The 19,001-nt window shown below is 38.5% G+C and overlaps 1 protein-coding gene across 2 annotated transcripts in view; it reads left to right on the top strand.

Annotated features, from left to right (window-relative positions):
• The window catches only part of LOC121298060 (macrophage-stimulating protein receptor-like), a 28,691-nt gene that overhangs the window by 3,214 nt on the left and 6,476 nt on the right, over window positions 1-19,001 (top strand). For both annotated transcript variants that reach the window (XM_041224826.1, XM_041224827.1), the window contains 13 exons: window positions 5,714-7,028; window positions 12,700-12,876; window positions 13,294-13,416; window positions 13,625-13,795; window positions 14,183-14,343; window positions 14,668-14,806; window positions 14,973-15,109; window positions 15,565-15,744; window positions 15,948-16,047; window positions 17,406-17,627; window positions 18,043-18,189; window positions 18,333-18,495; window positions 18,873-18,971. In XM_041224826.1, coding sequence (XP_041080760.1) covers window positions 5,775-7,028; window positions 12,700-12,876; window positions 13,294-13,416; window positions 13,625-13,795; window positions 14,183-14,343; window positions 14,668-14,806; window positions 14,973-15,109; window positions 15,565-15,744; window positions 15,948-16,047; window positions 17,406-17,627; window positions 18,043-18,189; window positions 18,333-18,495; window positions 18,873-18,971 — 3,073 coding nt within the window. In that variant the 5' untranslated portion in view covers window positions 5,714-5,774. The remainder of the gene's footprint in view (window positions 1-5,713; window positions 7,029-12,699; window positions 12,877-13,293; window positions 13,417-13,624; window positions 13,796-14,182; window positions 14,344-14,667; window positions 14,807-14,972; window positions 15,110-15,564; window positions 15,745-15,947; window positions 16,048-17,405; window positions 17,628-18,042; window positions 18,190-18,332; window positions 18,496-18,872; window positions 18,972-19,001) is intronic.

Here is a 19,001-nt window from a genome sequence, read left to right as displayed (position 1 = left end):
CCTTTAGAGAATGTCTACAAAATGAACTATAAACAACAAATTAATTCTGATAAGGTAACGTGTACCTAGGCTATATAATTGTAGATTGTAAGAATGTTGTAAACAGCAGTGGTGTAGATTGAAGAGATAATAGTACTGCTGTGATGTTTTACAGGGTAATAATGGAACTCTGGTCAATAATGTGAACAACAAACCTCCATTATCTCAGCAATTTCATTATCTCTGAAATAATGCTGGTGAAGCTTTATTTGCAGTAAAGCTTTATTTTCTGTTGCTCGTTGTATAATAATGGGATGGCTGAAGTAGAAGAAAAAATTGCAGATTAAGAAAAAAAAAAACAGGATTAATAGAAAACACCCTCATTTAAGCATTCATTAAACAACTTGACCCGTAGCCCTGACTGCGCATGGTGGTCCTATAGCCTGTTGACATTGCTGGGCAGGTAGTACATTTTTACCAACCCCTGTATTACAAAATAAAATTTAAAAAAAGAATTACATTTTAACAACAAATCATCAAATGTTCACAGTGAATTCCTCAGAGAAGGGGCCTGGTAACAAAACAACAGAGCTCATGATTCCAGAATGTTTTGTTAACACCTAAGAATCCTGCATGCACTGTTCAGTGTCTTTGTTGTGGAAAAAATGTAGTGACGTGTAACATAGTTGCCATACAGAATAAACCAGGTTAAGCTGCAGTGAGCATATGTAGAAGTAAGCCTGATTTCAATGATATGCAAACTTATTGAAACTATAATAAGATCCAAAATGGAAAATTACCTAGTAGCAGGGTCCTGGAAGACAGTCAACATGGTTTTAGGAAAGGGAGATCGTGTCTAACTAACTTGCTTGATTTTTTTGAGGATGCAACATAATAATGGATAATGGCAAAGCACATGACATGGTTTATTTAGATTTCCAGAAAGCTTTTCACAAAGTCCTGCACAAAAGATTAATTCTCAAACTGAACGCAGTAGGGATTAAAGGAAACACATGGATCCATGGATGCATGGATTAGGGAGTGGTTAGCATGTAGAAAACAGAAAGTGGTAACCAGTGGAGTACCACAGGGATCAGTATTGGGTCCTCTGCTATTCCTAATCTACATTAATGATTTAGATTCTGGTATAGTAAGCAAACTTGTTAAATTTGCAGATGACACAAAAATAGGAGGAGTGGCAAACACTGTTGCAGCAGCAAAGGTCATTCAAAATGATCTGGACAAGATTCAGAACTGGGCAGACACATGGCAAATTACATTTAATAGAGAAAAGTAAGGTACTGCACACTGGAAATAAAAATGTGCATTATAAATATCATATGGGAGATACTGAAATTGGAGAAGGAATCTATGAAAAAGACCTAGGAGTTTTTGTTTACTCAGAAATGTCTTCATCTAGACAATGTGGGGAAGCTATAAAAAAGGCCAACAAGATGCCCAGATACATTGTGAGAAGTGCTGAATTTAAATCAAGGGAAGTAATGTTAAAACTGTACAATGCATTAGTAAGACCTCATCTTGAATATTGTGTTCAGTTCTGGTCACCTCTCTGTAAAAAAGATATTGCTGCTCTAGAAAGAGTGCAAAGAAGAGCGACCAGAATTATTCCGTGTTTAAAAAGCATGTCATATGCAGACAGGCTAAAACAATTGAATCTGTTCAGTCTTGAACAAAGAAGACTACGCGGCGACCTAATTCAAGCATTCAAAATTCTAAAAGGTATTGACAATATCGACCCAAGGGACTTTTTCGACATGAAAAAAGAAACAAGGACCAGGGGTCACAAATGGAGATTAGACAAAGGGGCATTCAGAACAGAAAATAGGAGGCACTTTTTTACACAGAGAATCGTGAGGGTCTGGAATCAACTCCCCAGTAACGTTGTTGAAGCTGACACCCTGGGATCCTTCAAGAAGCTGCTTGATGAGATTCTGTGATCAATAAGCTACTAACAACCAAACGAGCAAGATGGGCCGAATGGCCTCCTCTCGTTTGTAAACTTTCTTATGTTCTTCTTATGTTCTTATCTGCCTTGGGAAACATGCTCACATGCCATGCAGGAAATCAGCAATCGGCATAAAAAAACAGGGAGGACGATTAACTAAGGCTTACCTGCTCGTGAAAGACAGCGTGGGGTTGTCTTCTTGATACTTAGGGCACAATGGGAATATCAAAGTGGGTGTGCCTAAAAAAGATTATAAAGAGCCTGATTGAAGTTAGGGAAATGTTCAGCTCCAGTTTTCTTGGAATGAAAAGCTAGTAATCGATCAATAAGAAAAAATGTGTCCTCCTAGTTTAACATTATGTTTCTTCATAGGGAAAAAAAAAGTGAGTCACCTTTTTACATGCTTTGATTACAAATTACTTGTAAAATAGAAAATACATTCAGAACCAATGTATCTTCTTTTTCAAAATTGCTCTACTACAGCTATAATGGTTGTTTCTAATCAAATAAATTAAAAGAATGTGCTCAATCCATCAGACTCAAACCTGTAAAAGGTTCATTTTTATTTTTTCACACATGCAGAAAGCAGATAAAAGGTTTGATTGACTAACCTGTCAATGTTACCAGTGTTTTAGCATAAACTTTACATCGAAATCTATTTTTCTTTACTTGACGTAGTCAAATATTTTGGAGCTTTACTAATAATGCATTATAAAAAAAATGTAAACTAGTTACATTCCCTGTACTGTTCAGATATCGCTGTGACAACTTCCTTCAACAGAACTCTCTTAAAAACTATTCTGCTAATTCTATTTTGATAATGTGTTCAAATGTTCTAAACCTTTCCTCAATGTACCATTTTATTCTAAATTGAAAAAGGACTGTCTTGTGTTGTTGAAAATTGACAGTGTACCCAAGTGGTTTCTTACTAGAATTGTTAATAAACAGCCCTTTCCTATTGTAAAACTTTTCTCTAGCAACAGCTTAAAGTAAATCAGTCCCAAAGAATCACAGCTGATTTACAGTTTTATTTAATTTTGTACCTATTGTGAGATAATTCATATTATATATTATTATCCCTTGATTTTATTCTCTGTTGTCTGAGGTATGTTTCAGGCTTGCTAACATGATCATATTTAAGAGGCAATCATAAGTCACAAAGACGTTGGTTACATTTTGTATTTCTTACCTTTTTTTAATGTATTTGCTTTAAATGTCTAGCTTAACTTGTCTCTGATGTTTGCAACTAGCTTTTTCGACAAGAAATACTTCCATTCAAACTCACCTAATCCACCAGTATGATAATACTCTAGTGAGAGCCAGCATGTACAACATGAACGGAAAGCACACAAGGGTGAATCTGTTGAGCACTGGAAAGCTATATAAAATGTTCCATGGTACTGCACTTGGAATCCTCCAAACATTTCCTAGTGGGTGCATGTCACAAAGACGGCCGGAGTGGGGGACATCAGACCAGAAACAGGAACCAGGAAATAAACGACAGAGGGTTGGAGTTTGGTGGAGCTGAGCGAATGGTCTCACTCAGCATTTAATGAATGAACAGACAGTAAATAAAAGGTTTGTAACAAACAAAAACACAGGACACGACACTCGTCGCCAAAACAAGAGACAAACAAAACAGACTGTACAGATAAACACGGTGAGCGGATATTTAACTGCTATTATTATTATCACAATTATTACCTCCGTCTCCTATCCTGTTCTCCATTCACCAAACACACAACCACGAGTGGGTGAAAACATGCTGCTTTTATGCAGCTGTACCGAGACCCGATTGCTAATCAACCATTCAATTGGAGTCGTGGTACAACTGCACGTGAATTAATAAAGTGCAATTCCCTGTGCTCACATATTACTTTTTACTTGCACGTGAAGTGCTATGCAATCCTCGTGCCTAAATAAATATACATTTTAAACACTCATGTTACACAGATCCGCTTATATCCTGTGTACCAATGACTGCACACCAACATTAACACATAACATATAACACAAAATACACACGGGCGGGCACTTTGCCACAGTGCGTCATTTAAAGGACAACTACTTCTTGTTCACAGCTGAAAACTGATTGTATTTTACAGCTCATAACCCAGTGATTGATAGTCTTTATGAAATTGTATAACATTTGCAGTGCAGTCATATTCAAAATCATCACTTAAGAGATGAGTCACAAAAGTTGTTGTAACTTGTGCAGCTGTAATAACTTCCTTCACAGTTTGCAGATCTGGGTATAAAAAGATTCCATGATAAATCACCCCCCCCCCCCCCAATCCCCCATCCTTATTCAACATACACAAATATGTTGAGTCCATTGCTAAGTCATGTAGAGATTATATAACGTAAGGAGTAAAAATTGAACTGTTCAAAGTGAGTCATGAAAGATTGTGAAACAGTAATCTTACTAACAACATGCTACAGCCAATATACTAACTGATTCTTAACACCACCAAGGATCAAGTGGTCTTCAGACCATAAGCTACTAAGTGTTACTAACCGGTTTCTGTCTCCATTTTGGGGATAGGGTAGATGGTTTCAGTTGTTATTTTCATTCATCAAACCTAGTAGATTTTTAGCTGGGTGACCCCAGGATGATTCATTTGTCTGTACAGTCATATTTTATTTTGTAACTTGTGTAACTTGCCCTTCCGTTCCAGGCAGTTTAAATGCATATTCAATATTTGCATTTTCCATGTAATGTTTGACCTAATGTTGGTTTGCTGCACTTTAGTGGAACTCTATTTCTGACCAGCAGTTTGCAACTTGCAACTTTGTACCCCCACCCCCCTCACATGGATTAATATCAACCAGCACACCATTTTTTTTTTACACTGGGGAGAGCCTGGCATAACTAAACACAATATGGTGTTCTCTGTGGTTCCATGTGTAAACAGTGGAAAATAAGTACTGGGTCTCTTTCCCCAGCATAGATTAAAATAGGTTAGAAATGTAACATTAGAAAGCATAGCAAGGTTTAGCAGCAAGATCTTAGGAAAAGTTGAACAACAACTGAATTCATGTAAGTAAATGAAAAAAAGTCAATTCATCAGTAGCATCTAATTCTGAAAGATTCTGAACATACAAGTTGGAGTTGAGATTAAGATCAGTGCTTATCTTAAACAGGATGCCACCTCATCAGGTCATCCAGATTGAATGATTGAATTTAAGGACGTTTGTTAAAAATAAAACTCTCTTTAGAAAACCTCTACCTGTATTTCGTCTATTAACTTAAAAATGAGAAGTTCTGCTGAATGATCTAATTTGTCAGTAAAAATGACACTCAAATTACAGGCATTCTTGCTGCTGCATGCCCTTGTACAAAGCCATGCAACAAGTTGTATGGGAGTAAAGCCTCTGTTTAAACTGGAACTTTCCAAAATGTGTTTATTAAACATCTTTCTGTTTTTTATACAAATTCCACTGTAATGGGATACCATATATATTTATATATTCAGTATGTAAATTTTAATAAAACTGGCTTGTCTTTTTAGAAGAACATGCATTAGTAAGAGGTCACATTTAAGAGCACAAGAAGGTTTATTTTGTAAAAACAAAGTTTGTTTCTCAGCTTAAGCACATACGCAGGTTATTGTTTTCTTGCTGGTTTTGAACATTAAAATATTTGAATTTATTCAGGAAAATTGGAGGCCAACCAAACACGCGCCCCAAAATAATGCTCCTTGACATCCTTGACATCCTGCGTTTTGTAATATGTTGAATTTGATGTTCTTTTCTCTGTCTTTATAGCAATCATTTTAATGGTGCACAAGACGAGCCAGAAGAGTTCCATACTTAAAGCCAGCAGGTAATGAAAAAGAAGTTGCTGTTTCTTTTCTTCTCTGCTGAGATGGTCTGGCAGGACACGTTTTGGGCTACCTGCTTCTGGGCGCTAAGTTTTATAGTCTTAGCTGATAATAGGTGCCCAGAAATCACCTCCAACTTTGTGGATTTTTCAGTGACCTACAACCCACCTCACTACCAGATCAACAGTCCTATACAAAATATAGTTATTGATAGAACCACTTTCAATGATAAAACAACAGTGTATCTGGCCTCTCGGAACATTATTGAAGCCTTGAATTCCAGTCTTGATAAGTTATGGGAGTTACGCACTGGGCCAGTGGGTAACCCGGAATGTCAAGTCTGTAAATCATGTGACATAGAGACTGATTCCAAGAAACCAGAGGACACAGACAACCAGATCCTAGCACTGGATACGAGTTTTTCATATTTATACAGTTGTGGCAGTTCTCAGAATGGTGTCTGTTACTTCCACCAACTTAACCCTACTAACCAGCAGGACCCACCCAGTTCCAAGTGCCTTTATAAAAAGGAGTCCAACAGTCAAAACAATTGCCCCGACTGTGTAGCGAGCCCCTTGGGCACAAAAGCCAGCTTGGTTGATGACGGCCAGGCTTTGTTTTTCTTTGTGGCGGCCACTGTTAACAGCACTGTGACCCAGAAGTATGGGAGAAAGTCGATATCTGTGCGCAGGCCATTGGCAACCGAGGATGGATTTTTCCCTGAAGTACATGGGCTTACCGTCCTACCTCAGTTTGTTGACTCCTACTCAATCCACTATGTGTACAGCTTCTCTGCGGGGGATTTTGTCTACTTCCTATCAGTGCAGAGGGAGATGGCCGAAAAGCCCTCCATGTATCAGACCCGCGTGGGCCGGCTTCCTCTCTCGGAGTGGGAATTAAGCCACTACCGTGAGGTGCTGCTCGAATGCCGCTTTGAGCCCAAGCGCCGGAGGAGGGCCGGGGATTATCAACAAGACGTGGTCTACAACGCTCTGCAGGCTGCTCATCTGGGGAAGGCAGGCCAGGAGCTGGCCCAGGAGTTGGGAGTGAAAGCCAGCAGCGACATCCTCTACGGGGTGTTTGCCGAGACTGAGCCTGGGAGCAGCAAGCCTATCCACAACTCAGCTGTCTGCGCCTTCCCCGTTTCCAGCATCAACGAGGCTATTGAACAAGGAGTGGAAGACTGCTGTAATCCCGGTACTGAGCGGCTCAGCCGAGGGCTCAGCTTCTTCCAACCCCTCGAGTTCTGTCCCCATGAGGTAAGCATTTACACCGTATATTATGATTTTATGCTGTGATTGTACTACATTGTTCCATAAAGTCCAACCAACTCCACAAAATTAAAAAAAAATACTGTTAAAAAAAAAATAGAGCTTTAATTTACTAGGCTAAAACAAGGCAAACAAGAGGCAACATTCCACAAATCATATTCAGAAACATTCCATAAATCATATTTGTAAAACTCTCCTTTTATACAGTACTGAACTGATTAAAATAGCATACTGACTGTCAGTAAATGCATTGAGTGCATTAGAATTTTACATTGAAGAGGTGAGTTAGCGGCACTGCATGAATTATTTGATTAGGTGATAGGAATGGAACAGCTGAGCCTACAGGCAGAGTGGCATAGTGGGGGTGGATTGTGGTAGGATGACTGTTAAGAAAGCTACTCGTAAGTAATCTGCTCATCATACATGGGAACTTTTGATCTTCCTTGCGCTGTGCACATTTCTTCCAATAGAAAACACGATAACAAACATATATACAGTACATTCCCTGGAAAGTACTTTGTATTTTTAGCATTTGTTTTCTCCTTCAGTGTAACAAACAAATAACCTAAAATCTATTTAAGTTACTCCTACCCTTAAACTCTTGTCTAATATGAGGCTTGTATTTCATTTCATTAGCTCAGGGTATAATAAATTCATATTTTTGGTAAGTCATTTAGTAAAGGTGTTGTAACAGGGGTGTACAATTATGGTGCGGATATCCTCTGAGAACATGAGACGGGTTTGTATTTGAAATGCAGCTCAGGTGTTCAGTTTTTATTAACTACAAGTATTGCAGGCAGTTGCAGTGGTTGGTGGCCACCATTTGGGTACCAGAAATGGCAGCCCTAGTGCGGGAGGATATTTACAGTACAATACATGCAGAACAAAAAGGCAAAACAAAACACTGTGCAGAAACCACTAGGAGGTAAAAGGTGGCCAAATGCTACTCCCACTAAAAGGGAGAGCTTCAGGAAACTTCTCCCTACATCAGGGGTCTCAAACCTTGGTCCTGGAGAGCTACTGTGGCTGCTGGTTTTCGTTTCAACCAATCCCTCAGTTACTTAATTGAACCAATTGTTGGCTTAATTAGTCAAGATTAGCAGATGTTCCAGATCTTTAGCCACTGATGATGTAAAGACACATACAAAGCCTGCTGGATAGGGGCTCTCCAGGACCAGGGTTGGAGACCCCTGCCCTACATAAACTAAAATAAACCTTTGTAGGATTAATAAATCCCCTAAATTAATCCCTTCCTCTGGTCCTAAGGATCACAGTTAAAACCTGCAGTCATGAGGGATAGGGACAGGGACAGGGACAGGGACAGGGACAGGGACAGGGACCGCCACCTCCACCTCCACCACCTTTGGCGGAAGAAAAAGAAAAAGAAACTGGCTTTTCAGCCTCTTTTTAAAGGCACATGACCAGTTAATTGTCAATTGTTCAATTCACCCCTGGCCACTTGCTGCACATTAATTTGAATTAGGCAAATTAAACAAATCAAATTACTTAATTGTTTATGAGGGGAAAAACACAGGAATGCTCAGACGTCTTTGAAAGAGGGAGGCGTTCATTATTAAATTGCTCATAAAACAGCTGGTATAGAAATTACATGTATCAACATCCTCTACCCTCTACCAGATAAGTACCAAAAATTCCTTTTGAAATACCTTGGTAAAGATCCTTCCCTGTTAGTGAAGTATTGTCAGTGGCTTTCTGAAAAACAAGTAAAGAATTGTTGGAATGCAGAAGGGGTGGCCCAGACTGACGAGGGAATTTTCTGACTATGTGCATAGAAACAGTAAATATATTAAACAAATAGCAGGGTAAGTGTTAGTCATGGACCTGGTGAAACTACAGTAAGACTCTTTCTATGCCTCAGCATGTTGATGGTATCTGGTTCTGAGTGGAACTGGAGGTCAAATAGGATGTTTCTGTGATTGCAGCTCAGTTTTGCTCACCTGATTAGTCATTTCCTACCACTTTTTGTCAGAAAAAGCACAGTGCAGTTTGTTTATCTGTCAGATTTTTACTTACATGTCCTTCTCTGAGAGACTGTCCATCTCTCCATAGGTCAGGAACAGCACAGGGATGCATTTCATGACTGTGAAAGGTGAGGAGCTGAAATCACTAGATACCTCAGTCTGACTATACAGTTCAGGGCTGAACAGTGCCTATTTTCTGGATATATCGAGATTCTCCTTCTTAAAGTGGTTATGGCTAACCAAAATTCCATAAATTTTATCTGTTGTGCAATTCCAAATGTCCAGTTTTGAAAGGAAAACATGTTATAACATGTTATGTTATGCTACTGTTTCACTTCCTAGGTCATTTTTTACCTTAGTCACGTCTTAAAGGTCAAAGCATGTTCCAGGCTACAAAGCAAGTTAGCCGTTATGGGAAGCACCTGATTGGTTAATGAAAGGAAGGCCATAGAATTTTTGTACAACAGCTTTAAAGAGGGACTGTTATCTGTTAAATAATGCACACTGAGATTGCAGATTAGGGTTAAAGTTCACATCACTGAAAGTATTCTGCTAAAAGGGCCATTCCTCCCGCATTGATTTATGTAATTTCCTATTGCTGACCACACTTTTAATATGATTGGAAATGGCTATATAAACAAGTGCATTTGGACTAGTGCTCATTGTTCGGGTGTAAGTTGATATTATATTTATAAGTTTTTTATGGATAATATACTATTATATTTTGTTACAGATATGTACTTTTTCAGAGTGTTTGAATTCATCTTCTGGTAAATGGTCAAATATATGCTTTGAATAGGGATGTCATGGTTTTTCCAAACCCCCCATAATACAGTGCCTTTTTACAACCAAGCACTTAACGCAACAGAATACTTTTTCCCAACATTATCCCTCCTTAATGAAATAGAAAAGCAGCCAGACTATTAAAAACATCTGGAATAAAAAACCTTGCAAGTACTGATCCCACAGGTCCTCCTAGCAACCACAGCGTTTGTCTTGGCTCTCAATACCGTCCTGTTCTGTCATGGAGTGCACTGGGCCAGAGGAGCTGCGGTTTTGGAAACATCATGACTGCAGAAAACTAGCTGTTTCCTGCACTTGTTTCCTGTTAAGAGCCTACTTTGTTGTTCCCATACTTCCTCTTTGCATGGCACACTTCTGCTGCTGTGGTTGCAATGGCCACTTGGGTATAATCAGTGCCAACTTGACAGTATTGTTCATGTATCGCAGAATTAACTTCATCCACACTGCTCTGGATAACTGAAAACATAACTTTTCTTCCTCTACCCAACGCCCTTTAAGAAGTAGAAAATACCATAGCTGATCATGAAAAGTACTGACTTTAAAACCATCCTGTAAATCCACATTCCATATCTTCATTAACATATACAGGCCTATCAACAAGGTTTTAACCCATAGTTACAGTGATACACTCTTAGAAAGGAGGGTACCAGGGCCAGGGCATGTTAAAAGTGTAAAATAGTTGATTATATTATTGAGTGAGGGGGGATGTTTGAGGAAATAATGTTTTGCTATAAATTTGGCATTAATTCAAAAACAAATCTGGGTCATTTTCAGCTGAAAGGATAAGGATAAGGTTTAAAACTGGAAATACACAGGAGAATACTTGAGAGGATTGATTTCTGCCTCACCGAAGATGAACTAAAGGAATCACATAATCAAAAAGAAAAAAAGAATTCTCTACTTTATTTTCATTACCGATCTCTAAGCAGGACAGTTATTTCTCCATAGCAACTTTCTAACAGACCATTGCTAAGTTCAAGGCAACTGCAAAAAGCCGCTAATAGTTCTATTCAGGAGATTAAACACAGAATTGTTTAAATAGCACTAATCAGTTAAATTTCCAGACTAAAGAAGGACACATCTTCTACACACTCCATTTGCAAACATTCTTGTACATTCAGAAAGCTCTTTATTTCATAAATTGAAGCCTGCCATGAAACACAGTACATGTTGTACACAAATGTGTTTAATTTATATTCCTCAACTCTTACTAGATTGCATCATATTGCATCAAGTGGGTGCATCTTGTTGAGTATAGCACAAAATGTTGAATAAGCTGACTAGTAGCAGCCCCTCTGAATTTCTTTTGTAGAATGTTTTAAAAAACAGGAAAAAAACAAAAAAACAGTGAATCAGAATCTCATCAAGCAGCTTCTTGAACTACCCCAGGGTGTCAACTTCAACAACATTACTGGGGAGTTGATTCCAGACCCTCACGATTCTCCGTGTAAAAAAGTGCCTCCTGTTTTCTGTTCTCAATGCCCCTTTGTCTAATCTCCATTTGTGACCACTGGTCCTTGTTTCTTTTTTTCAGGTCGAAAAAGTCCCTTGGGTCGACATTGTCAATACCTTTTAGAATTTTGAATGCTCTCTCTCTCTCTCTCTCTCTCTCTCTCTCTCTCTCTCTCTCTCTCTCTCTCTATATATATATATATATATATATATATATATTTTTTTTTTTTTTAACTTGTAAAGCCAAACAGCTGTAATGCTTGTTTACACTGTTGATAGGGATTTACATTAAGAACAGTTACACTGCTTGCTAGATATTTCACATCAGGTTTCAAACCACAGAATACTATTTGGAAATAACCAGCAACAAACTGAGTATCCTGAAATTTCAGGGTGTGTATTGTAATGCAGATTTTCCACTGTCAGAGGAAGCTACAGGCAGATGTGTAAACTGAAGGTCACTCCAGTTGTAGCTAGTATTAAGGGAATTTGTTAGAGGGAAAAGTTTGTCAGAAACACTTCTAAAAGCAACCTTTAGCTGAGTATTTCTGGTCTGTTTGTCATGGCAGGACATTCCGGCTTAGTTATTACATTACACTGGTGAACACTAACTAAATATTGCCTTCCAAAGTTGGGATAAGAAAAGCCAGGAACAATTCTATCATAACAGGGAACAGTTATGTGTGTTTTCCTTTTAGTTCTTTGCTCTAATAGGTACAAACACTTAAACCTTTGTCTTCCAATATTATTCAGCATTTAGTTCTAGCAGTAAATGCAAAGCAATTTAAAAAGATAAGAAAATCCTGATAAAATATTCTGTATGATAATACATATAAAACACAAACTTCAATACAAACAGGGATCTATATCCCACTCTATAATTGTAGTATGCTTTTATTAAATCTTCTTATTTATGGTAGAAAATGCAGTATAAGATTTTATATATTTTTTCCCCACTTTGTGATTGTGTCTTTTCGATAACATCCGGAGAAATATATAGTCTGTGGATTAGAATTACAGCAAATGTTTTATTTAAAGATCCTGAATGTCTTATAGCAAAAAAATGAATATTGGGTTTATTTCTTCTGTCCTTTATCTGACAGTTGGAGAAGCCATGGGAAGTATGTGTTGCCAATACAAACTATTTTCAGCTTCTAGTGTCATATATTCCCAACAAATATCTATACCAGTGGACAATGTCAGCTTTAGTTTTTATGTAGCAAAAAATAACCACGGTAAGAACATTTTGGGATTTGCCCAGCAACTATATATTAATAAAATAAAAAAATAGCAAAGCATAGCAAAGTATAGTGGTAATTTGCCGCTGTATGTGCGGTGTGCTGCATCACAATTAAGACACAGATGTATACGTGTGCCTAGTTCCATTGTAAAAGTTCATACATGTGTTTTTGTGATTTCAGAGTATGAATCGCAACAAAAGCTGCATCGACACCCCAACACTTGCCTCCAAACCCTACTACCGAGTGGATCTCTTCAACAGGGCGATGAAAGGGGTCCTTCTGACTTCCATCCTGGTCACTCCCATTGAAAAGAAGACTGTGGCTCACCTGGGAACATCAGATGGGAGACTTTTCCAGGTAAAGACCTTCTGGCTGGGAACAAGGGAAATGCAGTCTAGAGACAGGCAAGGACCTTCATGCAGTACTTCTCAAATTTAAGACGTTCTGCACCGTTACTTTGTCCCCATTGTTGTGGCAAATTTCCAGCACTATACAGTATATAATTAAACCAAGGGCAAGCGTTGTGTGCAGGTAGGAACAATCTGTGTATAAACATACTTCAAATAAAGGTTCAGGTTTCTCAAGGTGAACCATTTATAAATAGACATGTAAATAATGCCTTTCATGTAAATGGCGCTCAATGTAGCAGGAATAAATAAAAAAGCTGTGTAGGAAAACCAAGCAAACCAAACGCCTGGTTTCAAAATAAGAACCCTTTGATGGTTGGGCAGTTTTATCGGCTGAGTATTGACCTGACTGGACTTGTTTTGGCAGACTGTGCTCCGCAGATCAGGCCCCATCCTCTTTGCTAACTATTCCCTCGATGAGAAGCACCCGGTGTCCTCCATTGCAGCAGAGCTTTCGCCAGATCACCTGCTCTTTATAACCGGAAACAAGGTACATCGTCTTCTGTCCTCTTACACATTTCGTTTTTTTAATACAGTGTTTAACAAACGGTCACACTTTCTCTCTCGTCTAAAACTCCTACTCTACTTGTATTGACTGAATTTTGACATTACAACTAAAGAGCGCTGTACAGTTGAGTGTCCTTACCCTGCTGGGTTGTAGGTTTTGCTCATTTTGACGAAATCTCCAAAATTAACAGGTGACTAAGGTCTCCAAAAGAGGACCAGGTTGCCGCCATTTCCTGTCTTGCAACAGGTGCTTGACAGCACCTGCGTTCATGAGCTGTGGCTGGTGTGAGGGAACCTGTACCTGGAGGGAAGAGTGCTCCACCCAGTGGAGGGATAAGTCCTGTGCACCTGTTCTCACTGAGGTAACTGAGAAAAAATTCTGAAAAGAGATGCGTATTCTTTTTTACATTGCTTATCAAAACTGGTGTTAGCGAGCATCCTGTATTGTGCTAATTAAACTTAATTCATTACTAGCGTATCAGTTAAATCAGTTGTCTTTATCTAGGCAAGTTTCTTGGGTGTATTGGTAATTTTCAGAAATCAAATAGGCTAGAGTTGTTAACATTTAATGCAGCGAGGGGAACATTTTATTAGCTGTGTACACAAGTAAACCTGTAATATACTGGAGAACTATGGATATACTCAGGGTAAATGAATATTACTGTACACTGTACCTAATGTAAAAATGGATAGACCAAAAACAGTATTCTACACACCTGACTTGGATGGTGTTCCTTCTGCTCCTGCAGTTCTTCCCAAAGACAGCACCGCCTGATGGAGGGACAGAGCTGACACTCTGTGGGATGGAATTCCAGTCTCCACTACGACACTTCATCAAGGACAGCGTTCACTTGGTGAAGGTGGGAGAGAGAGACTGCAAAGTGCAGAGTGAGAAGAGTAGTGGAACCTAGTGAGTAACTACACCCAGTACAGACCTTCTTCCTTTCCTTTCTTGTCTTGTATTTTATACATATAGCTACAATTGCAATTTTAACCCCGCTTGCAATTATTCTGAATGATTCAGTGTTCTATAGCTGCATTGTTAAGTTTGTTTTGCTTTTGGCCATTTTGATGGCAGGTCCATTTTGTTTTTCCTTATTTAGAGTATGTATGGGAGGAGATTAATAACGTCGGTGCTTGTGAATTTTATTGTTCATGAAATATATTTGATATACAGTATGTATGCATGTGATTTTGGTTGTATTGTTGGCTTATCCTCTCATTCTTTCCCTAGTCTGGTCTGCAGAATAGAGACTACAGGAGCCTACGAGCTCTCAAAGCCTCTCGCCATCATGGTGAACATTAACGAAGGCCATGTCGATGGGTCGTACTACATCGAAGGCAAAGCAAAAATCAGCGGATTTACATTCGTGGTAACTAACTTTGGATTGATCCTTTTTTTGTGTTACGGTTCACAGAAGTCTAGAGCACGGGTATTCATGTAGTAAGACTCTCTTAGTCACTGAGATAAGGACCCTCTGGAGGTTTCATATTGTTTCTCTCATTATGTTTCTGACTGGGATTCTCTCCTCTTATCAGAAACCCAATGTCACTGGGATCCTGCCTGACTTTGGTCCCAAAGCAGGGGGGACCATGATCACTTTGACAGGGACTCATCTGGATGCAGGCAATAGAAGGGCGGTGACCATGAATGGGAAGGAGTGCCGCATCATAAGGTATGAGAAGTGACTCAGCAAGACAGCTTAGCAATTACGTTTTGTTTAGCATTATGGTCATTACTGGTCTGATGATGTCTAATATTTGCAAGTGACACTTTCTGTACATGTGGGCCAGTAATGTGCACCTCATGTTAAAATGTACTGTGTCTGGCTTGGAAATGTTAATCTAAAGCTTTATTATTATTATTATTATTATTATTATTATTATTATTATTATTATTATTATTATTAAATATTGTCCTACCTTTAGAGGCGAAAGGTCATGAGTTTAGATGCCTGTGTGGCTATTGTCCCACTTAGACACTGTAAGAGATTATTTTGGCAAAATACCAGTACAGAACATTTTCTTACGGCTATCAACAAAGAAAGTGTGCAAATTAATTCAAGAAGGACTTGTACTGTTTTAAACCAGAACATGTAAAGAGGGGATTGTTATGGTCTGCGTCTTTCAGTCTAACCCCCAGGAGCACCAGCACTTCTTCGATAGTCTGTGTAACGCCAGCCGTGCAAACTGTGCAGGAGGTTGTTCCGGAGGTGAAGATAGATGAAGCCCAGGTGCCGACATCCCAGTCGTTCAAATACAAAGAGAACCCCACTATAATAGAGGTCCTCCCGAAATGTGGCTTTGAGAGGTAAGTCTGACATCCCAGCACAGAACACAAAGGAAGGATTGCTTTCAAACACTGGTGTAGCATTAAAAGAAATGATCAATTTAGGCTTATTTATCAAAGCATAATTCCCACTTAACTGTGATAGTATATACCTGTAGTGTGTTCTCTTGAAGGTCATATATACATGTTTTATAACTGTCAAGTTTATTTTTTTCCCCTAATAGTGGATCAAATATCACAATTATCGGCAGAAATCTAGATTCCATCTACAAGACGATCATCTTGTTTGAGCCTCTCGAGAAGGATTTTAAGGCTGTATCTACGGTAGGTCTATCATGTGAAACAAGATTACTGTGAGGAATGGTTCCGAGAGGGATTATCTCATGCCGTACTGGAGAAGTAAAACCAAATACCATTAAAATAAGATGACATGAGTAATAGTATGTAATAGTAATACATACTAATTCCCAAAGTTATTACCTTGTACTATTTGCTTACTGTTTTAAATGTATAATGTCAACATTGTTGTAAAATTTAAAATATATAATGCTACCATTGTAGAATGCAGTCATGTGTTGTTTACAATACTGCACTCTCTCCTTCACTTCCGACATCTGTGACCCTGGAGGTTGTTGCAGTCCAGGACTTGTTCCAATCAAACCCTAAATTAGTTAATTGATCCTTTTTCTGTGCAATTAGCCAATTTAGGACTTGGTTGGAAAAAATATCTGGACTGGATCTACACCAAAATTTCTCATTTCTAACTAATTTTAACATAAACAATAACAGCTGACTCGTGTCCTAATTATGATTAAAAGTAACTTCAGCTCTGACATTCCTAAAACTCCCTTTTTAATATTCACCTTTAATGGGAACCACATATTCTCCTATATACAGTCGAACCTCTCCTATCCAATCCTGTAAAATACAATACCCTCTATTAACCAATGGATCTCTAGCATGTATCATTTACACATGCTGCACCCAACTAAACGGTACTGATGGAAAATGGTCAATGCACATTTTACTATGGGTCTAAAACAGTAAATTCAGATCTTGGCAGGACATAATGCGTTCTGTTGCAGTTAGAAAAAAAGAAACAAGCGTTTGGGAATTCAGTTTCACTTTTTACGTGCTATCAATTCACGGAACTGCCTAGTTTAACCATGTTAAATAATTACTGTACTGTTAAAAAAAGATGAAACAAGACTCTGTCGCTGACTTCCAAACCCAATTTGTGTCCACACAGTCTTGTTGTTGTTTCTGTCTTGGGTTAACACTCACGGTGCAAAACAGCCTGGCTGATTACTTTGGCACAGAATGCTGTAAATTACCAAAATACTGTATTAAAGTGCTTTGTTTTGCTGTCATTTTCACAGATTTTCTTTGTTTGGTGTTTTAGACACACCGATATACTACGCCTGACATTGTTAAATGCCCCAAAGTTAATAAAGCAACTACAATGTAGTATAACGACCCTCTGATACGATATTTATACAGATCTGATCAACCCTTGTAATCAATTAAAATCACATATTGTAGGTTCCAATGTAAGTTATAATAAAATACAACAGCCTGTAGTGCTTTTAATGGAAGCGATTTAAGCTACAGTATCATGTTTTGTACATTATCACAGAACCAATAGACTAACCTGCTTGTCACTCTGTCAACCCATCGGTCAGGTGTGTGGTCCAGCACTGAGTTCAGAGAAGATGGTGTGCTCGACCCCCCCATTAACGATCAGGGAAGATCCAGAGAAGGGGGATCTCTCATTTACTATGGACGGAACACAGGGACTGCAAAATTTTACCTTCTTTTACAATCCCGATGCAGAGGTCATCCCCTTCGAACAGGATGACAACGTGCTGCGTTTGCTGCCCGGCCAGGATGAAGTGGATTTACACGTATGTACAATGTGGGGTATTTTGGGGCATTTGTCAGTGTAGTAAATGTATGATGTGGTGCTCTACTGTCTATTTGCTTCATCTCACCCAGAGATGTAGAGCTCTGGCCAAAAGTTTTGCACCACCTTGAATTTTAGAAATCGGATATAATGTACAAAAAATATATATGAACATAATTGAGATTTTTTATTTAAAATCATGCAATCAAATAAACTACAAAATGATATCGCAAGAGAGTCGAGTGGAAACCATAACAGTAGTACAGTATGTTCAATTTGAAAATGTCACATTTTTAAATTGTCAGTTTTTCCTTAAGTGTGGGAAAAACTACAAAGCGGTATGAATTCAATATGTTAACAAATCAATACAAATAAACACATGTATAAATAACAGCATAAACATTTTTGGTTTGCAGCACAAGAAGCTGAATTTAGTAACTGAGTGCATGAAAGTTAACATGACTATTGGAGGAGTGGATTGCAATGCTAAAGTGCTAGAAAATGAAGTTACCTGCAGGATTCCTAAAAACCTGATTGTCCCCAGTGATGGGTTACCGGTGAAGGTGAGTTTAATAGTCGTAGTGGTAGTAGAAATAGTAACAGGACTTATTATTTAGTACATGTATAGCTACATTTTAAAAATAAGTGTTTTGCCATGTCTTGATTAATCTTATTTAGTATATCTCATAAATTGTCCATCCCTCAGATCTGCATCAATGGCGAGAACGGTCTTTGTGTTGACCTGGGCCGTGTGGTCATTGTCAGCCAGGGGCAGCCTGTGATAGGCATTGTGCTGGGGACATTCATGGCAATGCTGGTGGTGGCTGCGTTCGGCTTCCTGGTGATGCACTTGAGGAAAAAAAAGAGAGGTACCAGCAAGTTTCTTATTCTTCTATCAGTAAATTAAGAGAAGCAATTCGGTAAGGCCGATCAGGTGCATTTGATCAAAAAATGAAGGGCTGATTCATTAACCTGTTCTGTGCTGACATTTAAATACATTTTCTAAATGTGTGGTCCGTAAATAAGAACTCAAGGTACAAGTGCTTCATTATCCCACACTCTATTAATGGTACTAATGATTACTATTCTATTACTCGAGAATGACAACGTCGATGGTCCATTTGAAAAGTAGCAGTAGGAACCAAAGACAATGATGGATGAGATACCATGTAACAAACATTTGTAATGTGACAAATATTTGTAATGTTCAATTGTAATGAACATTCATGTTTTTGGACATTTTCAGCTGAAAAAGCAGAGAAACGCTTGTCTCGCGTCAGCATTTCAAATATAAACAGAATGGTGGGTCCTACAAATCTGTCACCAGTTGGCGATTATAGGCGAGGTGAGTGTACAATTGATTTTCTTAAAGTTC

The sequence above is a fragment of the Polyodon spathula genome, chromosome 23, assembly GCF_017654505.1.
Source record: "Polyodon spathula isolate WHYD16114869_AA chromosome 23, ASM1765450v1, whole genome shotgun sequence".
NCBI lineage: Eukaryota > Metazoa > Chordata > Actinopteri > Acipenseriformes > Polyodontidae > Polyodon > Polyodon spathula.
Note: the sequence above shows the minus strand (reverse complement) of the source record. Positions and strands in the feature narration are given on the sequence as shown.